The following is a 14,791-nucleotide window of genomic DNA, read 5'->3' as shown; positions in this document are numbered from 1 at the left end:
CCATAAAACTAATTATTAAATTTAAATATAAATATTATAAATAATTATAAAATATAATAATAAAATATATTATATTTAAAAAAATTAAGTTCAAATATTGGATATAATATTATTCGAAATAAAAAAATAAATATGATTTCAAAAATATAAATATAGATTTATTTTCGAAAGAAAAGAATACTATACTTTTGCACTCGTTTCAATATAACACAATTCCTTAATTTATTTTAAATTATGACACTAAAGTGTAAGTTTCCCTTCCTTTGGCAGTCAGCGGTTTAGTTGATGGCGAGTGGACTCTACGTGTTTTAGTTGATAGCTTCATTTACGCCCAAAAGCCTCATCTAAATCTAAAATATATATTATTTATCTTTCAATATATATATTGATTATTTATATTTTCCTTTTTTCTCATCACCGACCTTCCTTTTTTTTTTTTGGAAAAAAAGTATAATTTTCCTACTGAAGAATTAAGCAGTTAAGCTTGCCGCCAGATCTTTACTCAATTTTAGGGTTTCTTTTTCTTCATTAAAATTCTTTAAAAACCCGATCTCAAATGCACGGCCTAAGCCGCCTCGGCACCGGCAGTAACCGTTCGGTTTCACCATCCCCACCTTCCTCGCCGCGGTTCCGCCATGGACGTTACAAGAATTTCGCTGGGGGTGGCGGGGGAGTCGGACGTGGCGGGAAGCAGAGTGCGGCCAATAAGATAGTGTTCGTGTTGATATCGACTGTTTTTCGAAGGAAAGGGGTGCTGTTGTTTGCGCCGTTATTGTATATATCAGGAATGTTATTGTACATGGGATTGTTAGGTTTCGATGTTGTAAGCTTGAAAAATGCGGTTGTTGTTGTTCACAGGCGTTCGCCCCCCGGCTCGGTTTACCGCAGTCCTCAGCTTTTTCAGAAGCTTTGGCCGCATATGGAGGCTGAGAGCAATGCCACTCACAATGCGGTATATATATATATATTTGCTTCTACTTGTATCTTCGTTGTATTCTATTTTGAGAACTCTAAGTTGGTAAAATTAATTTTTGTAGAAATACCTATATAAATTGGCTCTTCGAGCTAATGGATATTCTACATACATTTTTTATTAAGCTTCGAGGGGAGATTGTAGAATTTTTAGAAGAAATTGTAACTTTTATGATTTCTAATATTAAATACGGGAGTGGTTAAATGACATAGGGTCGGTGGATGCCAAAATTAAATTTATAAATTGGCTTTAGCTGCCATGTCAAGGGCATCTTTACTTGCACAGAGAATTTCTGTGTTGATTGAGAAGCTATGATCAAAGCCTTTGGCTTAGAAAGAGGATTAAACTCTGAGCAACCTATTGAGTCACTCTAAATTCTCACGCAAGGGTCAATTGGAGAGTGGAATAGCCTTAAGAAAATGGCACTTGCAAGAGGACAAAGATCTTTTACCCTGTCTTCATTTGGAGGTCTTTTTAATGTTCATATTAATGAGAAAGTTTGGCTAATGGAATACTAAATTGAAAATCATGCAGTTGATGACAGCATGGAATCTGAAAATGCATCAAGGTTGGAAGCCGTGTGTCAACTCCATTATTTCTAAAACAGGTCTTAGTTCTTATATGATTTTAACAATTATATTAATCAGTTAAGGATCTTTCTTGATGATCTTTATTTGCTTTCTTTTCAAATTTTAGTAAGCTAGTTCTATGCAAATAATTCATGTTGTTCTTGTAAATATGGTCTATATTAATTTCAACTGTCTGAACATATTTTGATTTGATTATGGGGCTATGATCCTCTAAATGTATCAAAAAAATGTAGAAAAAATTGAGCATACCTTGTTTGATGCATACTTAACATTCACCATTGAGTTTGAGTAACAGAATATGGTAATTTAGAATTCCTATCAGAGGGCTCATATTTCATGTTTATGTACAATTTTTGGGGCATCTTAAACGCTTTGCTTGCACCGAACCAAAGAGAAAAGAAAGGAATGCTTTGCTTGCAGTCTCTAGGAGACAGACATCTATATTATCTTTTGGAAAATTTAAATGGTACTAAAGTTTTTGGTGGTCGCACCTTTATTCAAATCTAACAAATAATAAAAACACCACCTATGTTATCCCAAGGTATTAACTGTCATAGGTTGATAATATCACTGATTCTGTTTAGCCGTCTCCTGGGCCTCTTGTATATATTAGGAGTTAACTGCTGCTTTTTGTGATTTCAAGGTTTCTCAGAATTGCCGAAGTCTAATGGTTTCCTTATAATTGAAGCAAATGGTGGCTTGAATCAACAACGCCTATCGGTATGTCTTAATTCTTGATGATTTTAGTGCATATTAAATCTCAAACAAACAAAAGCTACAGCAGAATGCTTGCTTGCTCATGTGAACATTGGTCTTTAGTTCCCCTGTTTTCCTTCATGCTCCCTTTTTGATGTTAGAGGTGTCATAATGTGCACCCTGTTATATGGTTTTCTTCTGACTAAAACCTTTTACTCTATTGCTTGCAAATATGTTGAATGTTGATGGCATAGGATGGACCATTTGTTCCCAAAAAATGCTGTTAAAATGTGTATGGAGATTTCCTTGAAATATCATGCAGATTCTGGAGTATTGTTGTCTTCATGCTTGCATGAAAATATTTAGCTGTTTTTTCCTTTGTTATATATCACTGTAGTAATAGCTTGTTAATTATAGAAGATAATGGCACTTTTATTTGATCGCTGCTTCATTCTTTTAATACAGATATGTGATGCAGTGGTGGTGGCGTGGCTTCTGAATGCAACTCTTGTCATTCCAATCTTTCATTTGAACAGTGTTTGGCGAGATTCCAGGTAATATAATCACCATTTTCTTTTTATAATTCACATTCTCACTGAATTTAGGTTTGAAATGAATTTTGGCTACCATTCTCTTTGCATAGAAGGAACGATTTTTCAATCATGTTATTTCATTATAGTCACTAATATGTCATAGATTTCTTTTAGCATCTTTGTATTCTGGTTTTTATGGAATTCAAGTTACTTTTTTGTGTTTACTAGCTAATTTTCTATTTAGCAATCTAGCCTATTGCCTTGGAGTTGTCATCCTTTGTCTCTCAGGCTACTTGGGTTGTGCTCCTGCAATTGACTGCTCAATTGGCAGAACATGGATTACTCTAGGTGTAGCAACCATTAGGCATCCTCTTTAATGCATGGGTCTTTGTCATTTGTGGCTTCAGGTGGATGTAGAATGGTATGATTGCTACCGTATAATATTCACAATTCTTGGGGCTATTATACTTGCAAAGTAGCAAGATAAAAGAATAAAATTGAGGATAATTTTGTCACCATGTTCCTCTTATTTTTCCCCTTTTTTTTTTCTGCCTTCTAAGTATACAAATCGCTTTACAGTTCTAGGGTCTTTGGGTTTCCATAATGCTTTTGCTGATCAGCCATAAGCAATTTCACTGGCTTTAGATCTTTAGTCTTCTTGGTCCTGTTGATTCCTGTTAGAAGAAGATACTTGAATAGGGATTTTATTGATGGCATTGCTCTCGCCTTCTCTGCCCACCCATCCCAAAATTGCTCTTTCTGTTATGTTATGATAGTATACCATTCAAATCAAAATGAAAGACGAAGGATTTGGCAGCAGAGTTGTAGACATTAGTCATGGAATGAATTTTAGAAGGTCAGCCTCTAAGGTATAGTCATAGTGTTTTTACTTTTGATAGTACATTTGTAAGCCTAAATGCAAAGTTATACTTATTTCATTACTTATTTTAAATTTGAAAATAAAATATTATAAATAAACTATACAAATGAATATTTTGATCTCAGTTGAGATAAAATTGTTAATGATAATAATGCAAATCCATAAGATGATATTTAATCCTTGTAAAAGATGGCTTTTAATGGCAAGAACTGCTAATTGTCTAGAAACCGCAACAGACTTGCCGATTGCATTGGAAACAACAGTTATTATTTTAAGCACTTTTAATTGATCAACTGCCTTTAGAGAAGTATAAGTGTATATGGATTTGGCTTAATAGAGGGCATCATTTTTAATTTGCCCTTTTTTAGACCTCAAGGAGAAACGAGGTCACCTTGCATGAAACTTGAGACCACCTTTTAAAACAGAAATGATTGTTTTATATTTGAATTACTGCTTCCATCACAATTAGGTTTTTTTCAGTTTTCACCTTTTTCGTTAAGATGCTACAAATCATTAATTCCCTTCTTGTTTTTCAATTCATGGCAGCAAGTTTGGAGATATATTTGATGAAGAATTTTTTATACATGCACTTAGAAATCATGTGAATGTGGTCAGAGAGCTTCCTGAAGATGTACTTCAGAGATTTGACAATAATATTAGTAACATTGTTAATTTGAGAGTAAAAGGTTGGTCAAGCGCAGCCCATTATATCCAGAAGGTTCTTCCAAAGCTAGAGGCAATGGGGTATGCATTTTACTTTTATTTATTGTGTACCATATTTGCCTTTCCCTGTAGAAAAAAAAATTGTGAGAAAATCAAACTAACATTAATGTTCTTCGGGATGGACAGAAACTTGAATGGTCTTATGGAAGTGAAGTACAATCACATTTAGAAGAAACACTAATATTGAAAGAATGATGATGAGTGAGAACAATGTAAAGACTGTAAAAACTAAGGTTTATGTGTAAATTCGTTTGGAGCAGTTATGAGAGTTCTTTCCCTCTTTCCTTTTGGGGGAGCTAACTGCATTTCAGCAAAATTTCAAATGTATCCAAGTAAAGAAAGATTTAGTAAAGTTGAATGTCTAAATAATAGTTGGGGAGTGCTAAAACAAATCACATGTTGAAATTACAGCAGAATACTCTTACTGTAACCAAAAAACCTTGAACGACAGTTTGCCTTGCTATTATCTGTTCAGCACATGACACTAATTTCATCTGTAGAATGTACATGGTGTTCTTTCATCGATCATATTGTCAAAGCAAAAGCAGTTATTGATCATAGTTCTTCCATTTAGTTTAATTCATTAAACATGCCTTGTGATAGTTGGAACATAATCTTATTTAATTCATGCTGTATATTTCTGATTTATCTTTGGAAGTTGGAAGCATTTTATTCTTTTGGATTGTTTGAAGTCTTACATTTACTAGTAGTAGGCACCTCTACATTTTACGATTCTTGAGTTATGTCCAGTGAGAGCTGTGAATATTTTATATATATGTATATATATTGTTCTCTTTACTTCTATTTCATCTACGCTTCCACGTGTTCCATTTCCAATAACAGGGAAAAGGCTTTGTTGACATGTTTGCAACAAATCATATGCAATAAGCTTACTGCTATATGATTTCATCTTTCAGGGCTGTTCGTATTGCACCCTTCTCTAACAGGTTGGCATATTCTGTTCCTTCTAATGTACAAGGGGTTAGGTGCTTATCCAATTTTCAAGCACTGAGGTTTGCAGAACCTATAAGGACACTTGCTGATAAAATGGTTGAGAGGATGGTCATGAATAGCTCCCATTCTGGAGGGAAATATGTTTCAGTGCATCTTCGGTTTGAAACGGTGTTCTTCTTGTTTCTTGTGCTTTGGTGGATGATTTTTTGATTCATGAATTTAACTTTTAGCCAAATTGTGCTCTAGTTCTGAAAGATAAATGTTTTCTTTGGGAAGGATATGGTTGCATTTTCCTGCTGTGAATATGATGGTGGGGAAGAGGAGAAACGTGAAATGGATATTGCTAGAGAAAGAAGTTGGAGAGGAAAATTTAGGCGAAGGGGCAGAGTTATAAGGCCAGGTGCAAATCGTATGGATGGAAAATGCCCTTTAACTCCTTTGGAGGTATCCAACTATAACTTTTTTTCTCGTTTGTGTGGTTAACTTTAGCACATGTTACCCAGTGTTTTCAGTCAAGTCATTCTTGAATGTTTCTTTTTTTTTTTTTACTGTACAACATATTAATTCTGGAAAGCTAATGTTGCATACTGGAGTGTATATTTGATGGTACTGCAATCTTATTTGGTGATTCTCCTTGTTCAGTATTTAAATGTTAAGATATTGGTGTTTCAGGGTACGCAACTGTCATTTCTGTTAACTGATTTATTAATCTATTTACTTGCTTCTTTAGGTGGGACTGATGCTTAGAGGCATGGGTTTCAATAACAATACATCAGTGTTTGTCGCAGCAGGAAATATTTACAAAGCAGAAAAATACATGGCTCCCCTTAAACAGATGTTTCCGCTTTTAGAAACAAAGAATACATTGACTACTCCAGAAGAGCTTGCTCCATTCAAGGTATTAAGCTTTTGACCTGTTGGGCTGCTTTGTTAAGTCAGACAGAGCAATATCTAATTATAATTGCTTCAAAGGAGGAAGAAGAAAACTAGAAATGATTCAATTCTTTAACATTCTAGTTCATAATGTAGGGCCACTCATCTAGGTTGGCAGCACTTGACTACACCGTTTGCCTTCATAGTGAAGTATTTGTCACAACACAAGGTGGAAATTTCCCCCACTTCTTAATGGGTCATCGTCGCTATTTATTTGGAGGACATGCAAAAACAATTAAGCCTGATAAAAGGAAATTAGCGCTGCTATTTGATAGCCCTCATATCAGGTAAATTGCGCTTCAAATCCATTTCATTCCTGTTTGTACTTTTTGGTCAGATTAGTTATTTTAAAAAGTTGATTTTGCTTTCATTAAATTCCATTTTGTCTTGTTGGGAGGTTTGGCTTGTTCTGTTGTCAAACTGATTGTTATTAAGCTTCCACATGCTCTAGGTCAGTTGAGTTTGAAGTAACACTACTCTAGTGTTATTAAGTCAGTTGGGGCTGGAAGCAAGCATTTGGCTAATGCAAAGCTTCCATATGCAACAAATCAAAAGCAGTCCCACTTGCAACTTTTATACAAGTTATCATTGTTTCCTAATGGTTCCCAATCGTTGGTCTTTAATGCCTGTTTCTCCATTGCTCTTAACTTCAAACACTCCATCTACTTGCAACCAATCAAGAGATTGTTAAATTCTGTTTGATCAGATGAGGCCATTTATTTACATAATAGATTCCAGTAATTACAAGTTGACCTTGCCAGACCATATTCCTTGAAAGTTTGGATGGGGTATAAAGGAAATCACTTCAACTAGGATCTTTAAAAGTATTGTTGGGGGGATTTTAGGAGAAATTTCTAGATGGAAATTGAGCACGTAAAATTGCCACTTGAAACTCCACAGAAAGGTGGTTTTCTGTCATGAACGACCCAGATTGGATTGGTTGGTTGGAGCAAAAACCAGAGACTTGCCCTGTTTGGTGCTATGAATAAAATATGGCGTCTCTTGAACCTGCAAAAAGTTGGTTCTGCCTGTATAACATGATGGTTTTTGCTCTTTCTAATTTTTTTCCCTAAAATTTGTAAGCTATGAGATTTAAACCTTTAACTTATTAATTCTATATTCAATACCATACCATTCTGTTAATTGCATATTTTCATTAAGAATATGATATTTAATATTAAATTTAATTATTTAATATCATTTTAAAAAAACTTATTGATCAGTTCAACTGGTCAAATTGGTTGAACAATCGAGGTCCTATGGTTTGACTTCTAGTTGAATTCTTTTAACGCTAGTGGGTTTTCAGAACTCCATTAAATCTCCGTAAAAAGACATTTTTTAGTTATTATGCGTGTATATATATTTCTTAATAATATTTATACATTTTTTTACAATTGTGCTAATATTGCAATTTTTTGGATTTCTTTTTCTTTTTCTTATCTCAAATGTCATTTTCTTTTTTTTTTCTTAATTATTTTGGATCCCATCAAATTTTAGTAGTCAAATTTCTTTCAAAGAAATATTTATCCACACAATACAATTACATTGGATTTTTGAATTAGTGCATTTGAATATGCTTTCTTTTAAAGAATCTTCAAATTCCTCTTCCAAATGCACTTTAAGTTAACATTAGTTCCTCTTAAACTCTTAATAGGAAGCCAAGACAAATGGTCTTTGATTGCTGGCATTTTGTTTTTTGATCAGGACTGATTTCCTTATTTTCATTCAAGCATTAGTAAAGTTACTTCAGTTTGGCTTTGCTGCCAATATTTGTCTACATCTTTCCATCCATTCAATGTGCTGCTTTAACTGAAAAGTGCCTGATAAAGAGCATGCCTAGTGGTATGTGCATGACAAGTTCACTGACAGCAATAGTCAAGACATTGCAGCTTCTAGTGGTGAGAAAAATAAACCTTATTAGGATTCTTTTTCACTCACTACCTCTATGCTGGTTGGCAGTAATTGAAGACCTTTGCATATGTAGCAAAATGTGTGTGACCAATCTTACAAAAGAGCAGTAGGACTTGGGAGAAGGGGTTGGGGATAACGAACGACTTTGAAATTTTGTTACATTTAGGATTCTTGTAGCTACAAAAGTCATTCATGATGGCATTCTTCTTAGCTAGGCAGTCAATACCACTTGATTCAAATCTCTATAACCATGACTCCACTACCAAAGTCATCTGATAATGCAATTACGGTCTTCGCATGTTATAGCTGATTTGAAAATTGAGTGATCTAGGACTCCTGCTGTAACTGACCCATCTCGAATAGTGTCCTTTTAACTTTTTATTTTGTATCTTGCTTTTCATCAAATTGGAAATAGCTTGCCTTGTGCAGCCACTGAACATTGGGAGGATCAATTATCTAATAAGAACAAACAACTTTGAAATTTTGTTACTTTTAGGATTCAAATAGTAGCTGGAGAAGTCTCATCCTTACCACCACCCTTCTTAGCTTGGCAGTCGATATGAGATGATTCAAATATTTTTTTTTTATTATTCATCACCCCACTGCCAAAACCGTATTATAGCCAACTTAAAAGTTGAGTGATCTTGTACTGCCGCTATAACTGTTCATCTCAAATAATGTATATCCTAAAAGTGATTTGCCAGTGCATCACTGTTGATTGTTGGGACCTATGCAAAGAACAAACTATCACTGGCAGAAAAAAGAATGGGTCTTCTTGTTTTATCTTTTATCCAACTTAGTAAGGCTTTGAATTTTCAATATGCTCCTCTTTCTAAAATTGGAACCTCTTACTATTTATTTTCTCTATTATCTTTTGGGCATTACCCTATCTGCAATTTTTTATGTTCTAGATTTTCTAGTTGTGATGTTTGGTTGGGTTCTACTACTTGAATGATCAGTTTAATTATTGCTTTGGGTAAATTCTATTTACACTCCATGTGGTTCGACTCTTTCCATGTGACACCATGAGATTGCGTTTTTGTTTCTAGAGCATGGTTACTCCTTTAGTTTCATCCAATGAAATCATCTTATTCCTTCACAATTAAGGGTATTTTGTATTTTTATCATGTAAAGTATAGAACTCACAAGGTGCTATAGTTGAAACAAGTGGTATTGTTGGAGTTTATGTTATTATTTTTTGTTTCACACGAGTTGTTCATAGTTGATATTTGATTTTGCATTTTCGAGCATGGCCTCTTATCTCTTCTTTCCTTCTTTAACTTGTTGGATGTAAGCATCATATGCAAAATCCTAGTCTGTTTATCAAGTGTGTTGGTTGGAATGAGTACGACTTTTATGACTTCTTTCTTTGATTCAGTATATTCTCAAAATAGAAAATTAAATATTTTATTAATTTGTTACCAACCCTGTTCAAAGGGCATACTTCAAAATTATGATATATTGTAATAATATTTTCTGTGAAGTGCATTTGATACTAGAAATATTACTGTTATGTTGCTGGTGTGTGTTTGATAGGTGGGAAACCTTCAGACGGCAGATGAAAGACATGCTGCGGCACAGTGATGTGAAGGGAGGTGAACTGAAGAAACCCAGCGGTTCAGTCTATACATTTCCCATGCCAGATTGCATGTGTAAACAAACAGAGGCAGCAGCAAATGAAAGCAGTTTGAGTTTTTGAGTACAGACAGTCTCCCTGTAATTTTATGGTGTATTGTCATGCGGTTGAGATGTAGGGTTTAATTCTTTAGTTTTTGATTAGATTATAGATTCTTTCAGGTATTCTTTCAAGATTGAATTGTTCATAATGATTAATTTAGCACGCTGTAAACTTTATTGTTGTATATGATATAAATATATGATCCATCATAGTTTATTGGTGGTTTTGGTAACATGCTTTTACGAGCTGCTCTACTAATTTTGGGCAACTTCCAGCCAACTAGGGTCTTAGGGTTGGGGATTAGATCATATCAGAATCATGTGCTTTTGGCAACCACAGCTGTAGCATCCCTCCTTTGCTTTCTTGATCTCTATTAAAAAAAAGTAAGTTTATAAATAACTTTTAAAATAAAAATATTATAATAATTATATATTTTAAGACATTATTTGGTAAAAATTTTTAAATCCACAAGTCCCATTTATTTTCGTTTTAGTGTCTTAAATACAACCTAATTATATATTTTAAGACATTATTTGGTAAAAATTTTTAAATCCACAAGTCCCATTTATTTTCGTTTTAGTGTCTTAAATACAACCTAAGGAGATAAATTTGATGATTAATGGAATATTTTCATGTCAAATGTAGGAGGAGGAATTGTGCTGAGACATTATATCTTAAACAAGGGGATATAAGTGGATCGAGCAAAGATCAAAGTCAGAAAAGGTACCTCACCTGTTGGTAGAGTTAGAAGCGTTTTGGGCTACGTTGGATTTTATCTACGTTCTATTAAAGATTTTATTTTATTTTTTTACAAAAAACATTATAAGGAAAACATTTGAATATATATCTATATAAAGAAATGCTCTCGCCAGATGCTTCGCTAGCAATGAATGTCTAGGATCTACACTGTCGACGAATCTACTACGGGCAACTAAGAAGGTTAGGAATAAAGATGATGAATCAGTGGCTAATGTTGATCAGGTGATGAAGAAGCCCAAACCTTGCAAAGTTTCTTTCAAAGACATGTTGATGGGGAGTGGGAAGGAGGAAAAATATGAGGATGTGCACCTCTCACTTGAGGATGATGATGAGATTACATTCATTGAAAGTGATGTTAATATATCTCTAGATGGATCGTACCCTCAAATCTGCTTTTCTAAAAGAGTCCATAGTCTGATTGATGTATTGTAAAATGGCCATCCATGCATTAGCAAACCTAGACTTCAACACTGTGAGCTCACTATATCTGCAAGCTCACCAATACCACGAGCTCATTATATCCGCGAGCTCACCGAGACTGCGAGCTCCTTACCTTGCAAGTTGCCAACTTGTACTGAAATAATGATGATTTTTTTATTAGACCTTTTGGTTGCTGATTAGACTGAAATCAACCATTAAGGAAGCAAGTTAACTGAATCTAGTTGCAAGACTAAGTCAAGTTGTAATTATTTTATTATTATTTTCAGCTTAATTGATCTTTCTTGTTCCTATAAACATAGCAATCAATTTTTTATGAAACAGTTTATCACAAACTGATCTTTCTCTAATTTTTGATTTTTTTCTTCTGTTTCAATTCTTTCTTCATAAAAAAAATCCAACAATTGGTATCTAGAGCAACTTGTCTTTGAGGGCCTATTTTCATAAAAATGTCTTCAGCAAACTTTACACCACCCCCTGTTTTTACAAGAGAAAACTATCACATCTGGTTAGTAAAAATGAAAACCTATCTTTAAGCCTTTAATCTTTGGGAAATTGTAAATGTTGAAATAGAACCAGCAGTGTTGAGGCCAAATCCCACACTTACTCAAATAAAACAATACAGTGAAGAATGTGCCAAAAAACACAAGGCGATGTCTTGCCTACAAAACAGTGTTTCAGACGTGATTTTTCCAAGAATATGGCCTGTGATACTCCCAAACAAGCTTGGGATAAGCTTAAGGAGGAGTTCTAGGGTTCATAGAAGACAATGTAGCAGCAGATGATAAATTTCAGATGAGATTTTGAAAACTTCAAGATGAAGGAAACTGAGACTGTAAAGCAATATTTAGATCGAATCATGGCAGTGGTGAACCTGATAAGATTCCTAGAAGACTAGTTTGCAGATAGTCGAGTAGTTGAGAATGTGATTACCACACTTCTTGAGAGATATGAATCAAAGATTTCCTCATTGGAAGATTCAATGGATCTATCAACCATCTCACTCTCAGAGTTAATCAATGCTTTGTATGCTCTAAAACAAAGAAGGGCAAGCAGAGAAGAACATTTTTGAAGGAGCTTTTCAAGCTAGAAATAGATATGCTGCAAGCTCTTTAAGTCAGAAAGAAAAAAGAGCTGTTCAGATAAGAAGGAGAAGTCAAAGAAAGACAGTGGAAATAAAAAATACCCATTATGCCCATATTGCAAAAAGTTAGGGCATCCTGAGAAGTTTTGTTGGTTCAGGCCTAATGCTCAATGCAAAAATTGCAAGCAATTTAATATTTACGAGTTTATTATTGTATTATATTGATTTTTAGTCTGGTAATTCTATTGAACGGTTAGTAATTAATGTATAAGGACTAAATTGTAAAAACCCTAAAAGTTAATCGCTACTGAATTTTTGTAACTAAAAGGTTTAATTAGTGATTGTTTGAGGTTTTAAGTGGAAAATTAACCATTTTAATGATGCATTGACGATAGGAGCATGTTTTTTAGTATTGTTTTGTTTTGACAATTAAAGCTAAAATAATGAAATAATAAAACAAATAAAAGAATTAAAAGCAACTATTTCTATTTTCTCATAGTCTTCACAATTTGGAGAAAAGAAAAGTGAAGAAGCCATAGCTAGGTTTCAAGCAAACTTTCGACCCTTGCATGTAAGTTCAAACTGATTTACCTAACTCGATTTACCTAACTCGTATGTTATTTTTCAAAACTGTTAAAGTTTCAAAATATTGCCATTGATGAATTCTTGAAGTTTTGGTGTTAAAATGCTAGTTTTTAAGCTTAGATTTGAAAAGGACTAGTTTATAAAGTGAAAATGGTTAGTTTTGAACTTAGGGACTAAAATGCAGTAATTTTGAATGTGGTTTGTAAATATAGTTATTAGAGGACTGTTGAAGGATGGAATTGAGATCAATTTCAAAATCGCAACTCAAATTTGAAAGTTATGGCAATTTTGGTTTTAGTGGCTAAATTGAATAAAATACGAAACTTTAGGGAATTCTTGTAAAATAAAAATTATTTTTTCAAATGCACATAACTAGTTGATATAAGGTATTTTTCAGTGATAAATTAAAATTTATTATCATATAGATCAAGATTTGAATCGAGTCGAGGATTATCGGGGAAAAAGGAAAACTATTGATTAGTCTCTGCAGTTCAACTTGTCTACCGATTTTTTCAGGTAAGTTCATATGGTAAAATCATATTTAAATCATTATAATGGAATGACATAATTGCAAAAAAAAAGCCCAAATGTTTGGGGGCTTTTGGTTTTGTGCCCTTGACCTTTTTATTTTTTGATTGACACCCTTAACATTACGATTTTTTAAGAAATCAACCCAGTTTTAACCGTCAACCTGAGTTGGCCGTTAATCAAACTTTAGGTCAACATAATAGCCCATGTGGCATGCCACATAAGCACACAACGTCATAGATGACATCATCTATTTAACAAAATTTTTTCTCTTATTTTCTCTCTTGTTACACATAGTTGCTGCCATTTTTTTCTCTTATTTTCTCTCCTGCCAAAGACCATTTTTATTCTTCAAAACATATGGTTGACTCATTTCATCTACAAGAATATCCATTACCATGATTATAATCATGCTTTTGTGCAATTTTTGTAAACCCACACCACACTTTCAACTTAAAATCATTATTTTTCCCCCCCACTGTCGGCTGCCATTTTTTCTCTCATTTTCTCTCTTGCCAAACACCATTTTTCTTCATGGTACCAACACTAACATACACTAGAGATAGAAAAAAGCATCTTATGCTTAATGGACATACATTCTTCCCCACAAACTTTTGTACTTCATAGGTAATTGGTATGAAACAACTTACCATCTCAGACAATTCCAAAATATCGATAAAAAAAGCCAATACTGCAGCAAGCATACCTTTTGTTACTATGCTCTTTACTGGAACTTGGGTGCATGTACTGATGTTAGAAAAGAATGCAAGTAATAATCCACCCCTGGCCATTGCTATCAAGAGTCGGGACTGAAGAAATATGTATAAAGTCAAACATGTACAATACTACATCCTTATGCTAAGTTAGAACCAGTTAAGCAGCAATAGAAGGATGAACCCACACAGTAAAGGTCTTTTTGTCTGCCATGGATAATGAAGTTTTGGCATCTCCTCTTTGGTTTAGCTCCAACAATTGCTTCAGAAAATCCTTACTGTCCGCTATCACTGATTCGGGAAACCTATAAAACCATGACAAATGCTTCTTAGTTTTGGATTCAATTCCTTGTAAATTGAATGGCCTAAGCATCGGGAAAATGTCAGAAAGATTGGGTTCTCCCATCAATTTCATAAATTTCTCTAATCGATCCTTAATTTCAAGCCCAAGCTTTGCTTCTTCTTCGTTCAACAAACCACCCCATAGCATGCTGATCGTAACGATATTGCCGATTTGTTTAATTTTTTTTCCATGTCAGCATTTTTATTTGTTTAATTTTGCCACGTCATCAGTTAACTGGAACGCCACATAGACCAATTTTTTGACCGGCTGTTGACTAATGGTCAGCTGATGGTTACCATTTCAACTGGGTTGATGTTTGAAAAATCCATTACGTGAAGGGCTGATTTCAGAAAATAAAAAGGTTAGGGGCATATATCCAAATGCCCCCAAAGGTTGAGGGCTTTTTTACAATTATGCCTAATAGAATTCTGTATGTATGGATGTTAATTTACACTTTGGAATCTTTACGG

At 34.0% G+C, this 14,791-nt stretch overlaps 1 protein-coding gene across 3 annotated transcripts; it reads left to right on the top strand.

Annotated features, from left to right (window-relative positions):
• Positions 1-322: 322 nt before the first annotated feature.
• LOC107951561 (O-fucosyltransferase 9) lies at positions 323-10,103 on the top strand. Of its 3 annotated transcripts, XM_041090564.1 has the most exons (11): positions 393-774; positions 859-952; positions 1,508-1,580; positions 2,207-2,283; positions 2,725-2,813; positions 4,219-4,416; positions 5,313-5,517; positions 5,626-5,793; positions 6,080-6,247; positions 6,379-6,569; positions 9,730-10,103. In XM_041090564.1, the coding sequence occupies exons 1-11, from the start codon at positions 557-559 to the stop codon at positions 9,890-9,892; spliced, it is 1,644 nt and encodes a 547-aa protein (XP_040946498.1). In that variant the 5' UTR covers positions 393-556; the 3' UTR covers positions 9,893-10,103. The 3 variants fall into 3 exon arrangements, with proteins under 3 accessions (XP_016742135.2, XP_040946502.1, XP_040946498.1); XM_016886646.2 differs by having other exon boundaries at positions 323-952; XM_041090568.1 differs by lacking the exon at positions 4,219-4,416 and having other exon boundaries at positions 390-952.
• The last annotated feature ends 4,688 nt before the right edge of the window (positions 10,104-14,791 follow it).

The sequence above is a fragment of the Gossypium hirsutum genome, chromosome A02, assembly GCF_007990345.1.
Source record: "Gossypium hirsutum isolate 1008001.06 chromosome A02, Gossypium_hirsutum_v2.1, whole genome shotgun sequence".
Classification (NCBI taxonomy): domain Eukaryota; kingdom Viridiplantae; phylum Streptophyta; class Magnoliopsida; order Malvales; family Malvaceae; genus Gossypium; species Gossypium hirsutum.
This window is presented reverse-complemented; position numbering and strand designations above follow the sequence as displayed.

Bases quoted from the DNA above. Each gene is read 5' to 3' on its own strand.
- LOC107951561 (XM_016886646.2), top strand. From the start codon at position 557: ATGCACGGCCTAAGCCGCCTCGGCACCGGCAGTAACCGTTCGGTTTCA. The intron at 1,581-2,206 runs GTCTTAGTTCTT...TGTGATTTCAAG, and splicing joins CTCCATTATTTCTAAAACAG to GTTTCTCAGAATTGCCGAAG. The intron at 5,518-5,625 runs GTGTTCTTCTTG...TTCTTTGGGAAG, and splicing joins TGCATCTTCGGTTTGAAACG to GATATGGTTGCATTTTCCTG.